General features: G+C 40.5%; 1 protein-coding gene across 3 annotated transcripts in view; it reads right to left on the bottom strand.

Annotated features, from left to right (window-relative positions):
• The window catches only part of usp14 (ubiquitin specific peptidase 14 (tRNA-guanine transglycosylase)), a 68,465-nt gene extending 48,640 nt beyond the window's left edge, over positions 1-19,825 (bottom strand). The window contains exons 1-7 of one of the 3 annotated variants that reach the window (XM_063062769.1): positions 19,700-19,825; positions 16,784-16,929; positions 15,519-15,551; positions 8,593-8,697; positions 5,213-5,316; positions 1,686-1,744; positions 1,103-1,233 (exon numbers count right to left, since the gene is read on the bottom strand). In XM_063062769.1, coding sequence (XP_062918839.1) covers positions 1,103-1,233; positions 1,686-1,744; positions 5,213-5,316; positions 8,593-8,697; positions 15,519-15,551; positions 16,784-16,929; positions 19,700-19,715 — 594 coding nt within the window. In that variant the 5' untranslated portion in view covers positions 19,716-19,825. Of the gene's footprint in view, positions 1-1,102; positions 1,234-1,685; positions 1,745-5,212; positions 5,317-8,592; positions 8,698-15,518; positions 15,552-16,783; positions 16,930-19,489; positions 19,641-19,672 lie in introns of those variants that run through there. The other 2 variants (XM_063062761.1, XM_063062779.1) reach the window with 2 other exon arrangements.
• Between the last annotated feature and the right edge of the window lie 2,467 nt (positions 19,826-22,292).

Here is a 22,292-nt window from a genome sequence, read left to right as displayed (position 1 = left end):
CCAGCACCCCCACCTATTTAACCCCAACTCAATCACACAGACAACTTACAATGACTAATTAACCTACTAACCATATGTCACGGGACAATGTCAGGAAACGCATGTGTTCACGGGAAGGACAGACTTCTTACAGAGGATGCCGGAATTAAACTCCAGAGTCCAACACCTTGAGCTGTAATACTGTCGCGCTAGTTGCTATGCTAGCGTGGCACCTTAATATAGATTCTTATTATACAACTGAAAAACAATTTAATCACCAATAGCTACTCATTTACCATCAGTGTGAAGATCACTTGCATACACAGGTGTGCTGATGGTGGAGAAAGGTTTATAGAAAAAAACTAAACCACCATGCAGCAACACTATAGAAACATGATGAAGGATATTTGTGCCACACGTCAGGCAATGAATATTTCTAGCAGGATATAACTACTACCTTCTGATTTTCAAAAAGCATTACCTGTTCTGACCCCACAACAATATCCCAAATAGTATTCAACTGAATGAGTTACCTAAATATTGTGGATGAATCGATTTCCTAAAGCCTTTTCTCTTTTAAGTAGAAATCAGAAATATGCAGGTGAATGCAGCACAAAGAACCCCATAACATTCAGAATGGCATTCCACCCTTCATCCCAAATATCCGATCCTTCCACAATAATAAGAGCATAGAGTAGCTTATGCAATCTTCAAAATACACTGCTACAGCTCAACACTTCTTCAATTATATCTCCTGAACCTAAGTTGTATTCCGCTAAATACAACCTCTGCCAACACAAGGTCAAAAACTGCAAAGGGATGGCAATATCAACACCTATACTTATCTGGAATTACATCACTGGTTTAAAGTGCCAAAGCTCCCTATCTGACAACATCTTGGTAATCCCATCACAACAGACTGGAGTAATTCAAAGCAACAGGAAATTATTGATGGGTAATAAATAAGGTAATTGAAAGCAACACACACAGTGCTGGAGAACTCAGCAGGTCACATAGCATCTGTGAAAATGAAGATATTCAATGTTTCTGTCCAAGACCCTTCTTCAGGACTCAAAAGAATTCAAGTGGAAAATATTTGAAATTGCTGCTTTACTTAACTTACCTGCTGAAGATACTGGCCTTGCTCCCCTTTCTCTGCAAACTGGGGGAATGCCATGTGAAGGAACTGCAGTAGAATTATAGGTGGAATACTAGAGGATGTTTTATCCATTGACTCAAATAAGTCTCGAAAAGCTGAAATAAATGGACACATTTCATCATTTTTCTTTCTATTTAAGGATATTTGATGATAGTGCAATTAAACCTGATGGGACAGATTTGAAGGGGCTGGGGTGGACATGTACTTTCCAATGTTCTCGTACTTTTTAGTTAGTTTCTTAATCATTTCACAGCAGATTAGTTGAGAGAAGAAATAGTACTGCTGGCAGCACTGGGAAGTACGGCTGGAACTTGGACCAGAAGGTCTTTTCTGTAAAAAAAAAGGCCTCAAGATTTGTGAAAGCCTTTCTTTAAGGGAGGTGCATAGATGACATGGGGGCAAACATTCACCTATTATACATTCTCCCAAGTTAAAACTCTAAACAGATACAACTAAATTTCTCTGAACTCTTAAGGGTAAAAAGGCAGTTAAACCAAAGATACAATAGATTATAGGAATACAAATGAATAAAAACTACTTCACCTACCTGCTGTTATATACTGTGGTGGAGTCATTGCCACCGAAGTTCTCAAAGCACCTTTATATCTGAAAAGGCAAAGAAATTTCTTATTTCAGATCTGAACAGCTAACCCCTATTCTGACTCAGTGACCACTAGCTCTAGGCAACCCACCTGAAGGAAAAATCTTCTCTGCATCAACCTTGTTGAACTCTGAAAGAATTTTGTATATTTCACATCCCATTCTTCTAAATTCACAGATATAGCGCTAGAATGTTATTCTATCCTCACACAATAAACCCGCTTACCCAAAAATTAACCTTCACAGAAAATCTTTATGGTATCTCTTCAATTACAAATGTATCTTTCCTTTGGGACGCATAACAGACCAGTACACAATATTCTGCATGTAGTCTCATCAGGCCCTATATAACTGGAACAAGACATTTATGTCTATACTTATGCTCAAATCCTCAGAAATATTGCAAAAAAAAAAAATCAGGCAGATGTACTTCCCCATGATGATTATCACAAAGCAAAAATTATTCTTTTGCTGTTCTCACGTTCTAATTCCACTTATATTTTTGTAACTATAAACTACTTGACAAATTTATTTTTCTTTGCACAGCATTTAAATTATACCTCCATTTGCAAGCGGGATTTGCATGTCACTGGAAATTAGTCATCTGGAAGCCTGGACCAACAATCCAGAAAACCTGATTCATATCCGATCACAGAAGCTTTGCATCTTAAATTCATTAATAAGCTGGAATTCAGAAAAATACAACCCTCACCCCCACCAGTTACAGTAACGTTGACAAGAACTGGAATTTTAAAACTGATATCTTTCAAAGAAGTAATTCTGCTCACTGACCTGATCTGTTCACGTTACTCCAAACACAACCCACGTGGTTGACTCTCAAGTGCCCTCTGATATGACCTAGCAAGCTACCCCAGCTGTAAGTGACTCAACACCATTTTCTCAAAGGCAATAAAGAAAGGGAAATTACTGCTAGCATTGCCAACAATATCAAAGTGAAAAAAAGATTAAAATTAGAAGTGCAACAGATGAAAATTCAAATTGTAATAATACTCAACATAATTCGGTCTCCAATTATCAGGGTTTTTAAACTGTACGGTGAAATACAAATTTGAAACTCATGACTTCATAATATATCCAAAGCATTTCTTTCCTCACTTTTTTTTTATGAGCTGTAACCTTTCTTCTTTTATCTTGGCTAATTCTGTATTTGAGAATATGGAATCTGAAATCCATGTTAACATGCAGCAACAACACCCACAAGAGCAATCAAAAAATATCCAATCTTGCAGGAAACCACTTAAGCACTAATAATCCTATACAAAACAACAAACAATCTTTGATCAACACAGTTAATCATATTCATTGATCTCTTGATTAACATGGTGTCTTGAGGAAATGCAAAATGAGAACTGACATTAATCCTATTTAAAGTTTCTTTAGCAACTCTTAGTTAATACATTACTGTATGTAAACATTGCAGTCAAAGTACTACAGCACCGAAGCAGATGCTTTAGACCTGATCTAGTCCCACCTATTCACACCTAGCCCATACCCCTCCAAACCCCTTCCATCCATGTACCCATCCAAACTTTGCTTAAATATTCCAACTGAACACATCTACCATTTCCACTCAACACACATCAAAGTTGCTGGTGAACACAGCAGGCCAGGCAGCATCTGTAGGAAGAGGTGCAGTCGGCGTTTCAGGCTGAGACCCCAGGGTCTCGGCCTGAAACGCCGACTGCACCTCTTCCTACAGATGCTGCCTGGCCTGCTGCGTTCACCAGCAACTTTGATGTGTGTTGCTTGAATTTCCAGCATCTGCAGAATTCCTGTTGTTTGTTACCATTTTCACTGACAGCTCATTCCACACTTGTACCACCTTCTGAGTGAAAAGTTTCCCCTCAGATATCCCTTAAATATTTCACCTTTCACCCTAAACCTATGACCTCTGGTTCGAGTCCAAATCTAACCTGAGGGGAAAGGGCCTGCATGTGTTCACCCTGTCTATACCCCTCATAATTTTGTTAACGTGTATCTCTATAAGATCTCCCCTCATCCTCATGCGCTCCAGGGAACTAAGTCCTAATCTGTTCAATCTTTCTCTTTCCCTCAAGTCCCAGCAACATCCTTGTAAAGATTTTCTACATTCTTTCAAGGTTATTGGTATCTACCTCAAACACAAAATACTCTGCAGATGCTGGGGTCAAAGCAACATGCACAACACGCTGGAGGAACTCAGCAGGTCGGACAGTATCCGTGGAAACGCTGACTGTTCGTTTCCACGTATGCTGCCCGATCTGCTGAGTTCCTCCAGCATGTTGTGTGTATTGTTATTGGTATCTATCTTGTAGGAAGGTGACCAGAGCTGCACACAATACTTAGAGTCAGCCTCACCATCTTGTAAAACTTCAACGTAACATTCCAACTCTTGTACTCTATACCCCAAATTATGAAGGCCAATGTGCAAAATCTTATCTACCCATGATGCCACTTTCAAGGAATTACGGATGTGTTTCCAGGTCCTTTTATTCTACCACACACTTCAAGCCTGTGTTACTCTTACCCTGGTTTGACCTCCCAAAGTGCAATACCTCACACTATCCTTCATTTTTCAACCCATTTTCCCAGCTGGTCAAGATAATACTGCAAGCTGTGATAGCATTCCTCCCCGTCCCACTATGCATTCAAACCTGGTGTCAACAAATCTGTTGAACCAGTTTACTACTTTATCATCTAAATCCTTAATATAGATGAAAAACAACAACCTAGCACTGATCCCTGTAGCACACTATTAGGTACAAGCCTCTAATCAGAAATAACCCATCCTCTACTGCTCTCTTGCTTCTCCCGCTATGTCATCCTGAATGGCAAGTGATTTAACCTTCCGGACCAGACTCCCATGTGGGATTTGTCAAAGGCCCATGTAAAGCTTCATGTAAACAATGTCCACTGCTTTCCTTCATCAATCTTGGTAACTTCCTCGAAAAACTACGATTGGTTTAATATGGTCTACCATGTAGAGAGCCATATTGATTATTCCAAATCAGATCCTGTCTAACCAAATACTTATATATCCAGTCCCTTAGAATACGGTCCAATAATTTACCCACAACTGACATCAGGTTCACCAGCCTATAATTTCTTGGCTTATTCTCAGACCCTTTCTGAACAACAGAACAACATTAGCTACCAGTCATCCGGCACTTCACCCATTGCTAAGGACAGTTTAAATACAGTATCTCTGCCAGGATCCCTGCAATTTCTGCACTAGCCTCCCACAGGTCCAACTGACAACTTGTTAGGCCTCGGCAATTTATTCACTCTAATTTGCCTTAACAGCCAGCGGCACCTCATCATCCATAATCCAGCTAAGCTTCACGACCTCACTAACTCTTGCCTCAGTTCTATTCTCTCTGACTCTGAGTAAATACTGAATCACATATTTTGAAAATGGAATTATTATTGAGCACACCTAAATATTTTAATCTACTTCCTGCTTTTTGTACTTACTTTCTCAGGGTGTCCCTGAGCTCAGGCACTGAACGCAGACACTGTACAGTAGCATTCATGTAACAGGTGTTTCCAAGGTTGGTAAGCCCACATGGTAGATCCATCTGCCAACAAAAAAAGAAAACAATAACCATGTTATTTATATGAAAAGATGACCTCTGGACTAAGCATAGGCACTAGGCATACTGGTACAGCATATAGGTAAAGAGCTACCACATAGATTCCCAAATACAGTAATGTATTAACTAAAGGGTTGCTATGAGATTACATGCAATGAAAAAGATTCTCATCTGTAGCTTCTAATGTTTACCTCTCAGCAATATCAGTATAGGATTCTGAATTAATTAATTCTGAATTACCTTCCCATTTTGGAAATCGTCTGTGGCTTTATTCCTTCTACCATAGTGCAAGACCATACACGTCCCTGCATTATATTCCATCTTGTCACATCTTTCTCCATTCTCCTAATCTGCCCAAGACCTTCTGCAGATTCTCTGCTTCCTCACATTACCTGCTCTCCTACCTTGGTATCATTCACAAACTTGGCCACAAAGCCATCATCCAGATCATTGACATATAACGTGAAAAGTACCAGACCCAACTCCGACCCCTGCAGAACACCACTAGTCACCGGCAACCAACCAGAAAATACCACTTTTATTTCCACTCTTTTCTTCCTGCCAGTCAGCTAATCTTCTATCAACGCTAGTGTCTTTCCTGTAATATAGCGGTTCCCAACCACCGGGCCACGAAGCATGTGCTACCGGGCCGCGAAGAAACCTTTCCTCATTCCCTGTCGAGCCATTACGCACGCGAGGTCATTACCCGCGCGTCATCCATGTCAGCGCGGGAAGGAGATCAACTCCTCGAGCACGGGCTGAAAAGTATGTTTGACGTAACATCTCTGCCGGTATTCCAGATCAAAGTCAAGGCTAAATATCCTGAGATAGCCACGAAAGCACTGAAAACATTGCTTCCATTTCCAACATCATATCTCTTCAATGAATGCAACGAAAACTAAATTGCAGAATAGACTGGACACAAGGAACCCCCTTCAAGTATCGCTGTCTTCCGCCACCCCCCAATGGGACTGTCTTGTTGCAGGGAGCAAGTATTCAGCCCAGGGCTCCCACTGATTCAGCGATATTGGTATGTTGCAATGATTTTATATGTTCATATGGGGAAAATATGTGCTATGTGTTTAATATCCAAACATTACTTAAAATGTTATGATGCTATTGACTTGTAAGTGACTTATATAAACATATAACAATTATAGCACGGAAACAGGCCATCTCTGCCATTCTAGTCCGTGCCGAACGCTACTCTCACCTAGTCCCACCAACCTGCACTCAGCCCATAACCCTCCATTCCTTTCCTGTCCATATACCTATCCAATTTTTCTTTAAATGATTAATATCGAACCTGCCTCTACCACTTCTACTGGAAGTTCGTTCAACACTTACTTCAAGCTCCCTTGTCCTCCCCTGATAATTGACTAATCACTCTACTCATGCGATGAAAATATGCGCTGTGTTTAATATTAACTTCGTTAGATAAACCCTTTTAGAAATGAAATTGAGTGTATTAGCCACTTATCACCTATATTCCGGTCGTGATTAACAAACCCGCCTCCCAAACAGAATCGCCAAAAACGATTTGTAGAGAAAAAAAAAATCGGCACATACAAGCATGTGCACACAGGTGCCCACGCAAAGCTTCATGGTCATGGTAGTCTTTCTCGGCGTAATCACAACGTATTTGACTGTTACTCTTGTCCGTTGGCAACCCTACCCCCCCGACCCCCCGGTCCGCAAGAATATTGTCAATATTAAACCAGTCCGTAGTGCAAAAAAGGTTGGGGACCCCTGCTGGAATATCATGGGATCTAGTCTTGTTTAGCAGCTTCATGAAAGGCAATATGTCAAAGACCTTCTAAAAATCCAAGAACACAGCATCCACTGACTCACTTTTGTCTATTTTTCTTGGTATTTCCTCAAAGGATTCCAACAGATTTGTCAGGCAAGATTTTCCCTCAAGGAAACCTTGCTAAATTCAGCCTATTTTATCAAGAGCCTCCAAGTACCAAGTTAATAATGGAATCAATCTCTGAAGTCAAGCCAACTGGTCTACAATTTACTGTTTCTGGCGTCTCTGCCTTCTTCAAGAGTGGAGTGACATTTGTAATTTTCCAATCCTCTAGAACCATTCCAGACTCCAGTGATTCTTGAAAGATATCTTTATGACATCACTCAGATCTCCCGGCTCCACATTTTGATTATCCTTTGGCTCTCGAAGGGACCTACTCTATCCTAAGCTATCCTCTTGCCTTTTTTTTAAATATAAAAAAAGGTTTTGGGGTTTTCTTTCATTCTACTTGCCTACTGTTCCTTTTGGCCTTCCAACTTAAGTTCATTCCTATATTCTCGTTCAACCTTAAGAGGACTTGTTCAAAACGAATTTCCTATATCTGACATACATTTCCTTCTTTTTCATGATCAAATCTGCATTTTTGGCCCTTTATATAACTGGATACAGTGAATTATAGTTAATTGGGCCATCAGTCTTTGGGGCAGCTGCTTATTTGGGACAACTCTTAAAGAACAAAAACCAATTGAGAAAATACCTGAGGTTCCTTTTTTTATTTGGGACACTAGGCCACTTAACTGGGGCGGCAGACTGTCATTGAACAGTTTTAATTAGCATAGTCGTTAGATATCACATCATGCTTAAAGTGAACAGTTTTAAAATAGTGTCAGTTGCATGAGTTTGTGTTCAAAATGCAGTAATTTTTGTCAGTGATGTTGCTGAGAACTAAGCAGTAAGACAATTCAGAACGGTGTTACTCTGTGGTTTCAAACATTCTGGCTTGGAGATGCCAGAAATGGCCGGGAGTGAAAATGAAAGGATTTCACTACAACAAGTTAAGAACTACAAAGAATTAAGGTATCAACAATCATCTTGAATATTTCAATGAAAATTAAGGTTTGAAAGATGCAATCGTCAGAAGTATTGTATGAAGGCAGTCCACTATCTGCACCGATTTTGTTCGTTTACAGTCAATCTCAAGAACATAGCAGTGTACAGTGGATGAATTCCTCTGTTGATAACTATTAGGAACCAATAAGTAAGAGTTTGTAGGCATTTTATTTAATATTTGGTAGCCTTGTGTGGTTCTGGATAGACTGGAGAGAAGAACAGATATACTCCAAGTTTGCTAACAAGGATCAGGCACTACTCTGCTCTACATTCTATCCAGAACCCCATAAGGCTATCAATATTAAATAAATGCCTATAAACCCTTACTTACTTACTATCTCTATAACTATATCAAACAACATCATTACTGAAATTAGAATTTTTTTTTTGCAAGTACTTACAGCGGAGGCCAGCTGTTCTTCTGTCATGTCTTCCATAAAAGTTGGACGTACAAGTGGCTCTTCAGGCAATGCCTCTGCTGATCCCATCATTAACAGAGTCATTCCCTATAAATATAATTCACACAAGTCTGGAGTTAAGCAATATATCTTCAATGACATGTACTAATTATTTCATTTTTTTCATATTGTCACTGACTTTTTGTGAGTAATCTTTCAACTTTTAAAATGCAAGTGAAGAACAAGATTTCAGACTACGGAACCATCAAGTGAAATTAACATAATGAAGAATATATCTATAAATGACAATGAAGTATCAAAGGCCAGGCAGAGATTTTTAAATTCTGGAAACAGTTAAAGGCATTGAAGACCAATGAGAATGAGGAGTTAAAGACTTCTAATATTCTGATAAAGATTGAGTTAGCAGTATGAGTTTCTCTCATGGAGAATCTTAATTCCATAACAGTTCCATTATTATTTGAAGCTCATGATGAACAATACAGGAAGATTCACAGAGCATTTGGCACAGCAGCACTTAGAAGTGAAAGGCTGTAATAGGTAGGTCAGTGGAAACAGAAGGCTGGCCTGTTTTGTGTGTTAACACTACATATGTGTATCTTATGGTCTAACACCCAAAACAGCCTTCTGAAAAATTAGGCCATTCAAGTTTGTTTTGGCATTCAATTGTGTTGATGGTTTTTTTTTTAAAAAAGCACCATTCTCCTACTTTCTCCCTATAACCCACAACCCCCAAAGAATCTATCAATCACCATCTTAAATACACCCAATGACATGGCCTCCCCAGCCTCTGTGGCAATGAATTCTAAAGATTCACCACTCTTTTGCTGAAGAAATTTCTTATCTTAGTTTAAAGAGTCACTCCTTTCTTTTGAGTCTATGCCCTTGGATCCTAGACTCTCCCTCTAATGGCACAGAATTACAGTGGAGTAAAGGGAATCACAGAGGCATGAAAGTGGAATTGGCCAGGACTGATTGGAAAAAGAACACTGGCAGGGATGATGGCTTTGCAACAATGGCTGGAATTTCTGAAAACAATTCAGAGGGCACAAGATCTATACATCCCAAAGAGGAGTATTCTGAAGGAAAGATGACACAACTGTTGCTAAGAAGTCAAAGCCAACATAAAACCAAAGAGAGGGCATATAATAGAGCAAAAATTAATGAGAAGTTAGAGGATTGGGAAGCTTTAAAAACCAACAGAAGGCAGCTAAATAGTCATTAAGGAGGTAAAGATGGAATATGAAAGTAAGCTTGCCAATAATATTAAAGATACCAAAAGTTTCTTCAGATACATCAGGTGTAAAAGAGAGGTGAGAGTAGATATCAAACCGCTGGAAAACAATGCTGAAGAGGTAGTAAGGGCGGACGAATTGAGTAAGTATTTAGCATCAGTCTTCACCGTGGAAGACACTAGCAGTATAGTGGAAGTTCCAGGTTTCAGGGGGTCATTAAGTGTATGAAGTTATCATTACGAGAGAGAAGACTCTTGGGGAACTGAAAGGACTGAAGATAGATAAGTCACCTGGACCAGATGGTGTACGCCCTAGTGATCTTAAAGAGGTGGCTGAAGAGATTGCAGAGGCATTAGTAATGATCTTTTAATAATCAATTGATTCTGGCATGGTTCTGGAAGACTAGAAAATTGTAAGTGTCACTCCACTCTTCAAGAAGGGAGGGAGGCAGAAGAAAGGTAATTATAGACTAGTTAGTCTGACCTCAGTGGTTGGGATGAGTTGATTATTAAGGGGTAGGTCTCAGAGTACTTGGAGGTACATGATAAAATAGGCCATAGTCAGCGTGGCTTTCTGAAGCTAAAATCTTGCCTGACAAATCTGTTGGAATTGTTTGAAAAAGTAACAAGTAGGATAGACAAAGGAGAGTCGGTTGATGTTGTGTACTTGGATTTTCAGGCCTTTGACAAGTTGCCAAACAATGAGGCTGCTTAACAAACTACAAGCCCATGGTATTAAAGGAAGATTCCAGCATGGATAAAGCAGTGGTTGATTGGCAGGAGGCAAAGAGTGGAAGTAAAGGAAACTTTCTCTGGTTGGTTGCTAGTGACTAGTGGTTTCCCACAGGGTCTGTGTGAGCACTGATTCTTTTAATGTTATATGTCAATGATTTGGATGATGGAATTGATGCAAAATTTACAGTCGATTTGAAGATAGGTGAGAAAGTAGAGAGGCTACAGAAGAACTTAGACATAAGGAGAATGGGCAAAGAAGAGGCAGATGGAAAACTGTGTCAGGAAGTGTATGGTAGAAGAAATGAAAGAGTAGACTATTTTCTAAATGGAGAGAAAATACAAAAAACTGAGATGCAAAGGGACTTGGGAGTCCTTATGCAGGATTCCCTAAAGGTTAATTTGCAGTTGAGTCTGCGATGAGGAAGGCAAAAGCCATGTTAGCAGTCATTTCAAGAGGATTAGAATATAACAGCAAAAGTGTAATGTCGTGACTTTATAAAGCACTGGCGAGGCCTCACTTGGAAAAATTGTAAGGAGTTTTGGGCCCTTTATCTTAGGAAGGAGGTGCTGAAACTGGAGAGGGTTCAAAGGAGGCTCACAAAAAATGATTCCAGGTTGGAATGGATATGAAGAGCGTTTGATGGCTCTGGGCCTGTATTCCCTGGAATTCAGAAGAATAAGGGGTAACATTGAAATCTATCAAACGCTGTAAGGCCTTGATATAGCAGATGTGAAAGGATGGTCGGAGATTCCCAGACCAGTGAACACAGCCTCAGAATAGACAAAAACAACAGGAATTCTGCAGATGCTGGAAATTCAAGCAACACACATAAAAGTTGCTGGTGAACGCAGCAGGCCAGGCAGCATCTCTAGGAAGAGGTGCAGTCGATGTTTCAGGCCGAGACCCTTCGTCAGGACTAACTGAAGGAAGAGTGTGTAAGGGATTTGAAAGTTGGAGGGGGAGATCCAAAATGATAGGAGGAGGGGGAGGGATGGAGCCAGGAGCTGGACAGGTGATAGGCAAAAGGGATACGAGAGGATCATGGGACAGGAGGTCCGGGAAGAAAGACGGGGGGGGGGAACCCAGAGGATGGGCAAGGGGTATATTCAGAGGGACAGAGGGAGAAAAAGGAGAGTGAGAGAAAGAATGTGTGTATAGACAAGCATCCTTTTAGAACAGAAATGAGGAAGAATTTCTTAGTCAAAGAGTAGTGAATCTGGGGAGTTCTTTGCACAAGCAGCTGTGGAGGTCAAGTCTTAATGTATATTTAAGTCAGACGTTGATAGCTTCTTGATTGGTCAGGGCATAAAGGGATATGGGGAGAAGGCAGGAGATCGAGACTGAGAGGAAAATTTGATCGGCCATGATGAAATGGTGGAGCAGACTTGATGGGCCAAATGGCCTAATTCTACTCCTATATCATATGGTCTTATAGAAACAACCCCTCCACCTGCAGTCTATCCAGACCTTTCAACATTTACTATGCCTCAAAGAGATCTCCATTAACTACAGTCCCAGAGACATCAAATGCTCCTCATACATTAAGCCTTTCATCCTCGAGAACTTTAAATGGACCCTCCTCAGAGCCAACACATCTTTCCTTAAATATGGAACCCAAAATTGCTCATTATATTCCAAATTCAGTCTGACCAGCACTTTGTAGTACATCCTCGCTTTTATACTTCAACGGAACAACTTTTCTTTGACATTCTAGTCCTCTTAAAATGAATATCTTCTTTATCTCTGACTCAAACTTCTTGTTAACCTTAAGGGAATCCTGTAGGATGACTTTTGTCCTTTGCAGCTCCAATTTCTGAACTTTCTCCCCATTCAGAAGATAGCCTATACCTTAACACTTCCTGTAAAAGTGGATAAACCTATGCTTGCCTATGCTGCATTCCATTTGCCACTTCTTTGCACGCTCTCCCAATTCATCCGATCCCTTTTGCAGACTCCCGCTCCCTTAGCACTACCAGTCCCTCCACCTATCTTGGTACCATCTTCAAATTTGGCTATAATGTCACCAGTTTCTTCATCCAGATCACTTACATATAAAGTAAAAAGCTGCAGTCCAAACACTGACCACTACAGAAATCTACTAGGTATCGGTAGCCATCCTGAAATGAACCCCCTTTACCCCATTCTCTAACTTCTACCAATCAGCCTGTTATGAGTCCACAGTTTCGATTCCTGAGGACGTCACGTGATACTAGTTTCATTTACTAAGTGTGATGTATCTATAGTCTTGTTTTGCTGGAAGCTTGTAGTTTCGATTCCTGGGGGTGCCACGTGGTTTACTGGGAATCTATGACTTTGTTTCTGTGAGGGTCACGTGATGACATTTCCCCGATGGTATAAAAAGAGTTTAGTGGGCAATCGCTCATGAGGGAGTCGCTCGGTAAGGAGTCCTTAAGGAATCAACGGGAATAGAGAGTGAGAGTGAAGATTGCAGGCTCCGAATGAACCTCAAGGATTGGGGGCTAGTCGGCAGCACTTTGTGCATTTCGAATGTGACTGACATTTCGTATAATCCATACGTGGACAGTGGCACACACTTTTGGTTGACACCTGCATGGTCTCGGGTGTTGTGTGGTGACCATTTCGGCGAAAGGGACATACCCTGTCAGTTACTCTGTGAAATCTCACTCTTCTAGGACTCTTTGAAAAAGGTACTCCGCGGCTGCAAATTCTGGTAACTGTTTCTTCAAGATCGCCTCTCTGCCGTACTGTGAATCTCCAATATCGCCTCTTCGTTGCATCATGAACATACAAGTCTCTCCTCTCACTTATTTCAGAGTCACCTGGACTTCCTAAAGTGCCACTCTAAGACTGTGCTGGAGTAAGACCCTGTTAAGAATTGTTTCTAAGTTTGACTTTGGGAACAATAGACGCATAACGCCATTAACTTCTGTTTAAGTCATTCAATTTTTTATATTTCTGCGTAAATGTTAATAAATTTAGATGGTTTGCACTAATTCCCTGACTCCATTCTACATTTATTGCTGCTGGTCCGTAACAAGCCAATCTTCAAGCCATGCTAGCACTTTGCCTCTAATATCAGGGCTCCAACCTTGCTTAGCAGTCTCATGTGCAGCATGTTGTCAAAGGTCTTTTAAAAATCCAAGTAAATAACATCCTCTCTCTATTGTCCATTCTGTCCGTTATTTCAAGAAATTCAACAGATTTGATCTCACAAAACCATAATGACTTTGCTCCATTTTATAACATACCTCAAAGTACTCTGAATTTTATCTTTAATAATAGATTCTAAAATCCTCTCAAGCACTGAGGTCAGGTTAATCAACCTATCAGTTCCCCTCATCTTCCTTCCTTTTAAAAACACAGGAACATCATATTTGTGACTTTCCAGTCTTCTGGGATCCTCAGCAACTTCAATGATACTTGAAGACTGCTACCAGTGCCTCCACAATCTCCTCAGCTAACTCTTTCAAAACTCTGTGGTAGAGCCCATCTGATCCAGGTTATTTATCCACCTTCAGGTTTTCCGGCTTTCCTTAGTAAGGCTACTATACTCACCTCTGCCCCTTAATTCTCTTGAATTCCTGGCATCTTACTGGTGTCTTCCACTATGAAGACTGATGCAAAGTACTTACTTAGCTCCTCCATCATCTCAGTTCCCCATTACTACTACTCCAAAGTTGTTTCTTTTTAATTCAGCTGTAACTTAGATGCCATTCTAAATAACTCAGACATTAGTTTGAAACTTAGTCATTGTGCTTTTAGTAATTGAATTGCCAATACACTGTTTTGCACTGAACGGAATTGCATTGCAATCTCGTCCTCAGCAATGACAATAAAGCTCCAACTAACAATGGTGCAAAATGGCAAATCTCATCAGTGTTAAAAAGTATGGCACTAATAATTTTAGTATTTTATAAGAACAAAGAAGAAACAGAACTCCATATCCTTGGTGCACCGTAAACTGCACTATAAATAACTTCATATCTCATTTGAAGTTATTTACTCTGACATACATGATCACCAAATTAATAAGAGATCACTTAATTTGCTTCCAGTGACAGTGGTTGAGGAAGGAATGTTGGACAGGATTAGGTCCATGCTCTTCTTCCAATGTAATTACTTAGAAAGAAGAGGAAGAAACAACTCATTTGTTCCAAGTAGTCTATGACAAGTAAATACTCTACACCAGACTCCTAATAATACCATGGGTCATTTAACATCTACTTGCAGAGAACCGGTAACATATCCTCCAAAATATGGTGCCATCTGGAATGTAGCAAAGTATTGACTTAAGAGTATGTTCCTGAAAGTAGGAAATAAATACGTTATTCTGGGATGGGAAGCAAGTACCATCACCTCACAAGACATATATCATGTGAAATTTCATTGTAAAATAGGTGGCTACTATTTTGGCCCACTGTAAGAGAAAAACTAGCTCAATGAACATTGTTCCCCCACTGATTTCCTTTGTAATCTACACCGCACACAGTCCAATCAACTCCCCCTGAATTCTACCACTTTCCTACACATCAGAAACAATTTACTGTGTCCGATTAATCTGTCAATTTGTCTTGGGATTTGGGTGGAAGCCATAGCACCCAAGGAAAGCCACAGAGAACAGACAAACTCCTTACGGACAGTACCAATTGAAAATGACTAACTGGAGATGTGGGGCAGCAGCTCTACACACTGCTGACTTTTGATGAATACATAGATCATTGTTTACTCATCACTGCTAGGTTCAATTTCTGAAATTCTTTACTTACAATGGAATAGGATTAATTTCAACAGTAAAAAAAAAATCGACTTATTATCACTGTGTTTAACTAGGGAAGGATGATAAATGTCCACAGGCAAGAACTAGAGACAAAAAAAATTCATACTGAGGCGCCACTCGGCTGCCCATTGGTGATATTCTACCATTGCACAAAGATTTAATACTGTCAACATCGTACTTACACTCTTTATCTTGATGCTACCCCATTCATCATCCTAAAAAAAATTAAAAAAATAAAAAATTTGTTTGGAGAAGAATTAAGCTAACTTAAAACAGTTTGAAAGCAGGATACATTTCCAACAAGGCAAGGAATTGTGATGAATTTTACATCTCAGGAGGTCATCATAGAAGTAAACCAAAAATCAATCACTAGAGAAAATTTCTGCTTCCAGAAGTAGTTTCCATTTCTTAAGGCATGGAACCATCAAATGGCCAGTAACCTATTCACTGACCTTCAGCTTGGAATCCAGATTACCCAAATCAAATGCGAAGCAACTTTGATCAAACAGATCTGCTTCCAAGTTACAACATACATCAAATATAATAGTTTAGTAACTGGTCAGTGATGTTACGATATTTCACATCTGAAAACAGATAGTGAAGGATATCTATCGGACAAGAAGTTTCGCTCCAGTTAGGACTAATTAATGACTCCAGCACATTCTGCTGATGAGCTCATAACAAGTCCAGCCATGAAGTGCTGGGTGGCATACACAAACATCAGAACGTGATGCCACTTGTAATTTCTGCATTTGGCCAAGCTCACATGAAAATCCAAACCAGGTAAAATGTAAACTGATGACAACTTTCCACCAATCAGCTCAACATGGCCTAAGACCAATATCGTCCCTAAACTGTGGCTCTGAACTTACAGGCCTCAGTCGCAATTTTTTTAATATTTTAGACTGGGGTTGTGTTTATAGATTATTTGTTAAATTTTCTACTGGAGTGATGAGAAAAATATATGAGCAATCGAACAAGTTAGATGTAGTCATTTTATCAATGACATGAAATTTCACACAATGCTCGCAGTAGCCGAGCCAAAAGGGAGATAAAAGTAAAAGGTTCCTTGTGCTAGATCTTGGGTTAGCCAAAAGGGATGCACTCAAAATAAAATGCACCAGCTTGTAGTATGGAACATTTCAATTTTTTTAATTAAATAGGCAAGAACAGATAATGCCAAGATACACTATGTCACAGAACTTCAACATTCTTATTCACTTGCAACTCCAGTTTTGGTGACAAAATAATCAAGGGTAATTTAAATTACACTGGGGAAGATAAGTCTCTTGCTTGTGTTACTTCTTAAAAAGTATATTGTACGCCAGTTTTCTTAACTTCAGGACCCAAGAAATGAAAGGAAACAAAGATTTTAACCCACTAACCCCCCCCCCAACAAGGCATACAATACAATCATACAGAGAAACATTAGTTGAAAAGAAATTACCTTTAGTGTGCCTCCTTTAATCATAACCTTCTGTCTTTCAGGCTGAACTCCAGTTAGTGCAAATAATTGTGCCTTAAAAACCACAGGTGGATCATCAGTGTTCAACTCCAGTCCATCAAACTTCTCCTTCCCCCATTTAACATTTACTAGGAAGCAGAAAGAGTTTCTCATTTATTTAATGACAACATTTGCAACAGTAGAGTCCACAAAGAATAAGACTTGCACAAATACTTACTTACTTATATTTTGTCTGAGGTGCTCACCTTGTCACCCCCAAAAACACCAGTGCACAAATGGATTAATGTAGATAAACTGCTTTCAGGCAATATAGAACTGCTATATGCACTTACTTGACATAAATCTCTGAAATACCCTATTCATTACCAATACAAACACTGCTTCACTATCAAATGAACAGAAATGCTTTTACTAACCTTTGAGAAACTTCACTGACTACAGGAGTAATTCCATATTTTGATTTAATACCTCAGTACAACTTAGTAAAGCATACATTGTCTCGTTGTCAACCAGATTTGACACGAGACAGGCAAAAGGACAAATTACCACAAGAAAATTGCTGCACAACCCTGAGGAAATTGCCCAAGTGATACAGGAAGTGGATAAGAAGTCAGCTAACCTGGGAATAATATATCAATAACTGGAGTTAAGAACATAAAAGTAGTGACTGGGCTTTTTTCTTCTTTTATAATGGAAGTAATCTACTGAGCAAAGATAGTACATGCCAACAGAAAGAGAAATTACCACAAAACTAAGCAATGGATGTTTAAGTGAAGCTGAAATTCGTTAAGGAAGTGGGACATACACAGTACCCTCTCGTTTTCCTTGCTTCAATGTTTTGTGCCTTTTTTAAAAAAAGCTGTTTCCTCATATCTTAATCATCATATACACTGAATTCCAATGGTCTTTCTTGAATCTACAAAAAGAAATTGAGCTTGTGCCTTTAAATACTTTAATGCCCTTTACTGATTATGGTGTGTAAGGTGCAGTTTGACTATTGAATAGCTTGAGCAAGGCAGGCAAGTGATCTGCACTTGTCTGTTAGCAACAAAATTCACTGTAATGCTTGCTTTAGTGATTGCTTCTCTGGATGTCTATGGGCACTGTTGAGTCAACTGCCTCTTCCAGATCTCTTGCCATTTCTTTCATTTGTTTGTGGCTACCTTTTTTATGTTTCCCAGTTTTCTTCTTCCAAGACCTTTGACGAGGTCCGTGATAGCAGGGCAGTCTGGAAGGTCAAATCACATGGGATTCAGGATGAACAAGTCAATCAAATAAAAATTGGCCTGGTGGAAGGAGACAGAGGTTGTTCTTTAGATTGGAGGTCTGATACCAGTGGTGTACAACAGGGATTGGTACTGTATCAACCGTTGTACACCATAATCTAGGGAAGTAAGGCCAAGGAATAGCAGATGGAACTAGACTTTGACAAGTGTGAGGTGTTGCAGTTTGACAATCAAACCAGGGCAGTACTTGAACAGTAAATGGTACATCCCAGAAGTCTGCTGCACAAGACAGCTAAGGGTAGAGGTATCTAATACCCTGGCAGTGGTAGCATAAGTAGAAGTGATGGTGAAGGAGAAGTTTGGCACACTAGCCTTCATTGGCCAGGGCACTGAAAACAGGAGTTGGAACATCATGTCATTTAATTTGTCCCTTTTATCTATGTGCCAAATAATGTATTGACACCAAAACAATTTATACTACGCTGAGCTTTACTATGGCATTGCCATGGAATTGTTATTAACACTAGTAACATATCAAAAATTATGACTCTTCAAAATAGTGTGATCAGTTCATTATATTCACTTTACTGGCTCTTGGTTTAACACATCAAAATAACCACTCTGACATGGTAACAAACCCTCAATGCTGAAATGAGCACAAAGCTTTGGTTATGTGCTTGAGCTCTGAAATTAAGACTTGGATGTACAACCTTTTGGCTCAGGGAAACCACTGGCACCCAAATTATTATGTTTGAGAATGTAAATTTTCTTGAGTAAATACTAAAAAGTTTTTTTCCTCTCTGAGTCAACGAAAATCTACTTGAAACACAATGAGTCAGTCTTAGAAATACTGCAAAATCCTACAAAGTGGTAAATTTGGATTAAATTTCCTTTCTGTTCAAACATTATTCTTATGAATTACGATTTTTAATATCAGTCTGATCAGAACAATCACATCAATACTTACATACAATAACTTATATATCTTCAAACTATACCCATAAAATCTGTAATATATATTAGTTTATACAAAGAACACAAATAAATGATAAAACATTTCACTAAGGATGTTGAGTGGGGAAGTGTTTTACAAAAGAATATATTGGACATTCATTCAATTAAGCATTTCGAATTAAATTAAAAATCATTTAAGCCGTTCCATTTCACTGGAGTGCAATACAGTATATACTAACACCCGAACGGTTAGGGAGCTGAAGGGGGCAGTAGTAATAGCGGCCGGGACACAGGTTTCTGCACAATCATTGTGGCAGATCTGCAAATGACAAGTTTGAAGGAAATCGAGGCGGGTACACTCTCCGCAACAAATTATATGAATAAACACACGGAAAACAAATAAACACAGCAAACGCGTGGAGAATAAAATGCATTGAACACAATTGTCCAGGATTCTCCGTCTCAACTACAAAGTAAAGATAAACTCCACTTAGTTGCTATAACACACCTCAGTCACTGCCACCAGACATCCCGCACCCCGCACCCCCAAACTCACGGCCTCCCCGGCGCGGCACGGCCCGCTGACACGTGAAGGGAGCACCCGAACACTGAGAAGGCCAGCTCCTGGGCTTCCGAGGCCGAGAGCGTGCTTTCTACCCTGTTCTAAGAAAATAAAAGCTAGTGTCTTAACTCGGATCCCAGGCAGGGCCGGGCCTACCTGTAAAGACAGGCATTTTGCCACCAGGCGCTGCTGCTGCTGCAGGAATTGACGGGCAACCTCGCCCACGCTCGGCCTCATTCAAAACGTCTCTCTACTGCGCTTGCGCGCCGCTCTCCTCGCCACTGCCCTGCCTGCCAGCGATCGATTTATCGGCGTTCCATGCGCAAGGTCGGACACTTGCTGGTGGAAGGACGAGTTTTCGATTCCAAATTTGTGGGATCATGAGATTAGGGGCGTGACTAATGCACTTCTGTGTAACAGTCGGGCATCCGCCAAATATACTGTGCTGTTGTTTTTGTCCGATTTCTTTCTTCCAAACATGTATCAGATTTTATCACCAGGAAAGTTCGTGCTCGAAATTCACCTTGGTTTCTACCAGTCCTCATCCAGGTCTTGCTTGGCCTGCTGAGTTCCTTCCAACATTTTGTGTGTCTTGCTTTGGATTTCCAGCAGTTGCAGATCTTCTCGTATTTCTCACACAGGTCTTGTAAGGTTTCAACGGAGCTCCGAATTTTTCACTGAATCTTTGACAGGGCTGTCAAGCTAGTTATTGATATTAATAGTAACATTCAATATACATGCAAGAAAATTTATAGCAACTCTTTCCGGAATTCAGGCAAAGTTGAGTTTTGGGCAGAGAGCTTGAGGATAAGGTGCAGTAAAAATACTCCAGTAGCACCAGGGATAAGAAACCTAAGTGAAGGCATACAGCTTTACAAGACCTAATAAATGCTCAAAACTGTAATGTCTTTTAAAATCAAATAAATGGTTCCATTGGTGGGCGGTCAACGAAAGAGCAAATGTAAGGGGTTTTGCTGAATAATTAGTAGTGACATTAGGTACAGTACTGGTATTTTACCTTTCATAGCTTGTTCTAATTACAACACAAACTCCAAAAATGTGAAACTCCAGTTAAATTCTTCTTGTGTGAAAATGACAGAATATTGAATAGAATGGCCCTATTCATTCCTCAAGTTGCTGATGGTTCTTATACTCAAGAACACCCAGCCGGATGTGAGATCAGGCAGGAAGTGGTCAGCCCGTGTAGCAATTGATGAGGCAGAGTCCAGATTGAAGCACAGGGAGACGGTTGGGGCTATCCTGCTGGGCCGCTAGGGACTTGGATGGACAACCCACAAGTGGTGGTCATCTTCTACAGGTAAGGAGCGCCGTGGGCTTGTAACACAAGAAGTACGAGAGGTAGAAGAGGAGAAGAGGTTAGCTAAAACAGCTGGCCTGGCCAAACAAGGGGCTTGGACCTGGTGGGAAAATGTTGAACAACGACATCTATCTTGGAATGTTCCATGGCAGATGGAACCACTCGGCATTTCTTTTCTATGCAGAACAGCGTATGATCTGCTCCCAACACCTGCCAACCTCAGCACCTGGTATGAAGATAAGACAGACAGGTGTGCTGCTTGTGGTGAGAAGGGAACACTTCAACATATTTTGAGTGCATGCAGAGTCAATCTTTCCAGCAGCAGGTACACTTGGAGACATAACAACGTTCTCAAAGTTGTGACAGAAACAGTTGAGCAGAGAGCACTGCAGCACAACTTATCTCACGCCCCATGCTGCACAGAACATCGCATATCATTTGTGAAAGAAGGCTCCAATTCAAGGGTGTACAGCGCAGGCTCGCGATCAAGCATACTTTCTTCAGCCAATGATTGGTGTGTCAAGGCTGACCTGGACGGGAAAGGCAGTTTCCCGGAGAAAATAGCTTTCACAACATTGCGTCCAGATATAATCATATGGTCTGACACCAGCAGAGAAGTGGTTATTGGTGAACTCACAGTCCCCTGGGAAGACAACATCGATGAAGCCCGTGAGCGCAAGTTAACCAAGTATGCTGAATTAAGATCAGAGTGCAGAGACAGAGGGTGGAAGGTCTCATGTTATCCATTTGAAGTAGGCTGCCATGGGTTTATTGCGTTCACTTTCCACAAGTGGCTGCGTGACCCTGGCCTCACGAGAAGAGAGATCAAGTCAACCAGCAGGGCTGTAGCTGAGGCAGCAGAGAAAGGATCAGCATGGGTGTGGACCAAGTACGTCCAGAGGGTCAGATAGTCAGACAGTGTATACATATCTTGCAAACCCTTCAGTAGTTGCATAGACACCTGAAGAGCAGACTATCTGTTGGATGGAAGTGACTGATAGAGGCAGATGCCAAGTTTTTAAGCTCACCAGTGGGAGGTGGTGCTTAGCCCTGCTGGCCCACCACCTCGAGGGAGTCTTGATCATAAGCAGGCCGAAACTCCTGAAGACAGGTGGCAGATCAACTGATGATCCCACTGGTGATAGCACAGGACAGTTAACATCTTAGTCCAAGTGTATTTTTAACTCTACAGGTTCTGGGTAAAAGATGACTTGATTTTGCGAATTGTGATACAGCTTAGCAGAAACCGCAGGCTTGTGGACAGAGTGGTAATTTGTCAGGTAAGGAGGGCCTCCCACCAACTACACTGTTGAACTTCTCAATACTATAGCAGCCAAAGTGCTTCTCCATCATGGGTCAGAGGTTTCCAGGAGACACTAGGAATGTTACACGTCATCAAGAAAGCTTTGAGTACATTCATGAATTATTCCT

Source organism: Mobula hypostoma, chromosome 1 (genome assembly GCF_963921235.1).
Source record: "Mobula hypostoma chromosome 1, sMobHyp1.1, whole genome shotgun sequence".
Taxonomy (NCBI): domain Eukaryota; kingdom Metazoa; phylum Chordata; class Chondrichthyes; order Myliobatiformes; family Myliobatidae; genus Mobula; species Mobula hypostoma.
This window is presented reverse-complemented; position numbering and strand designations above follow the sequence as displayed.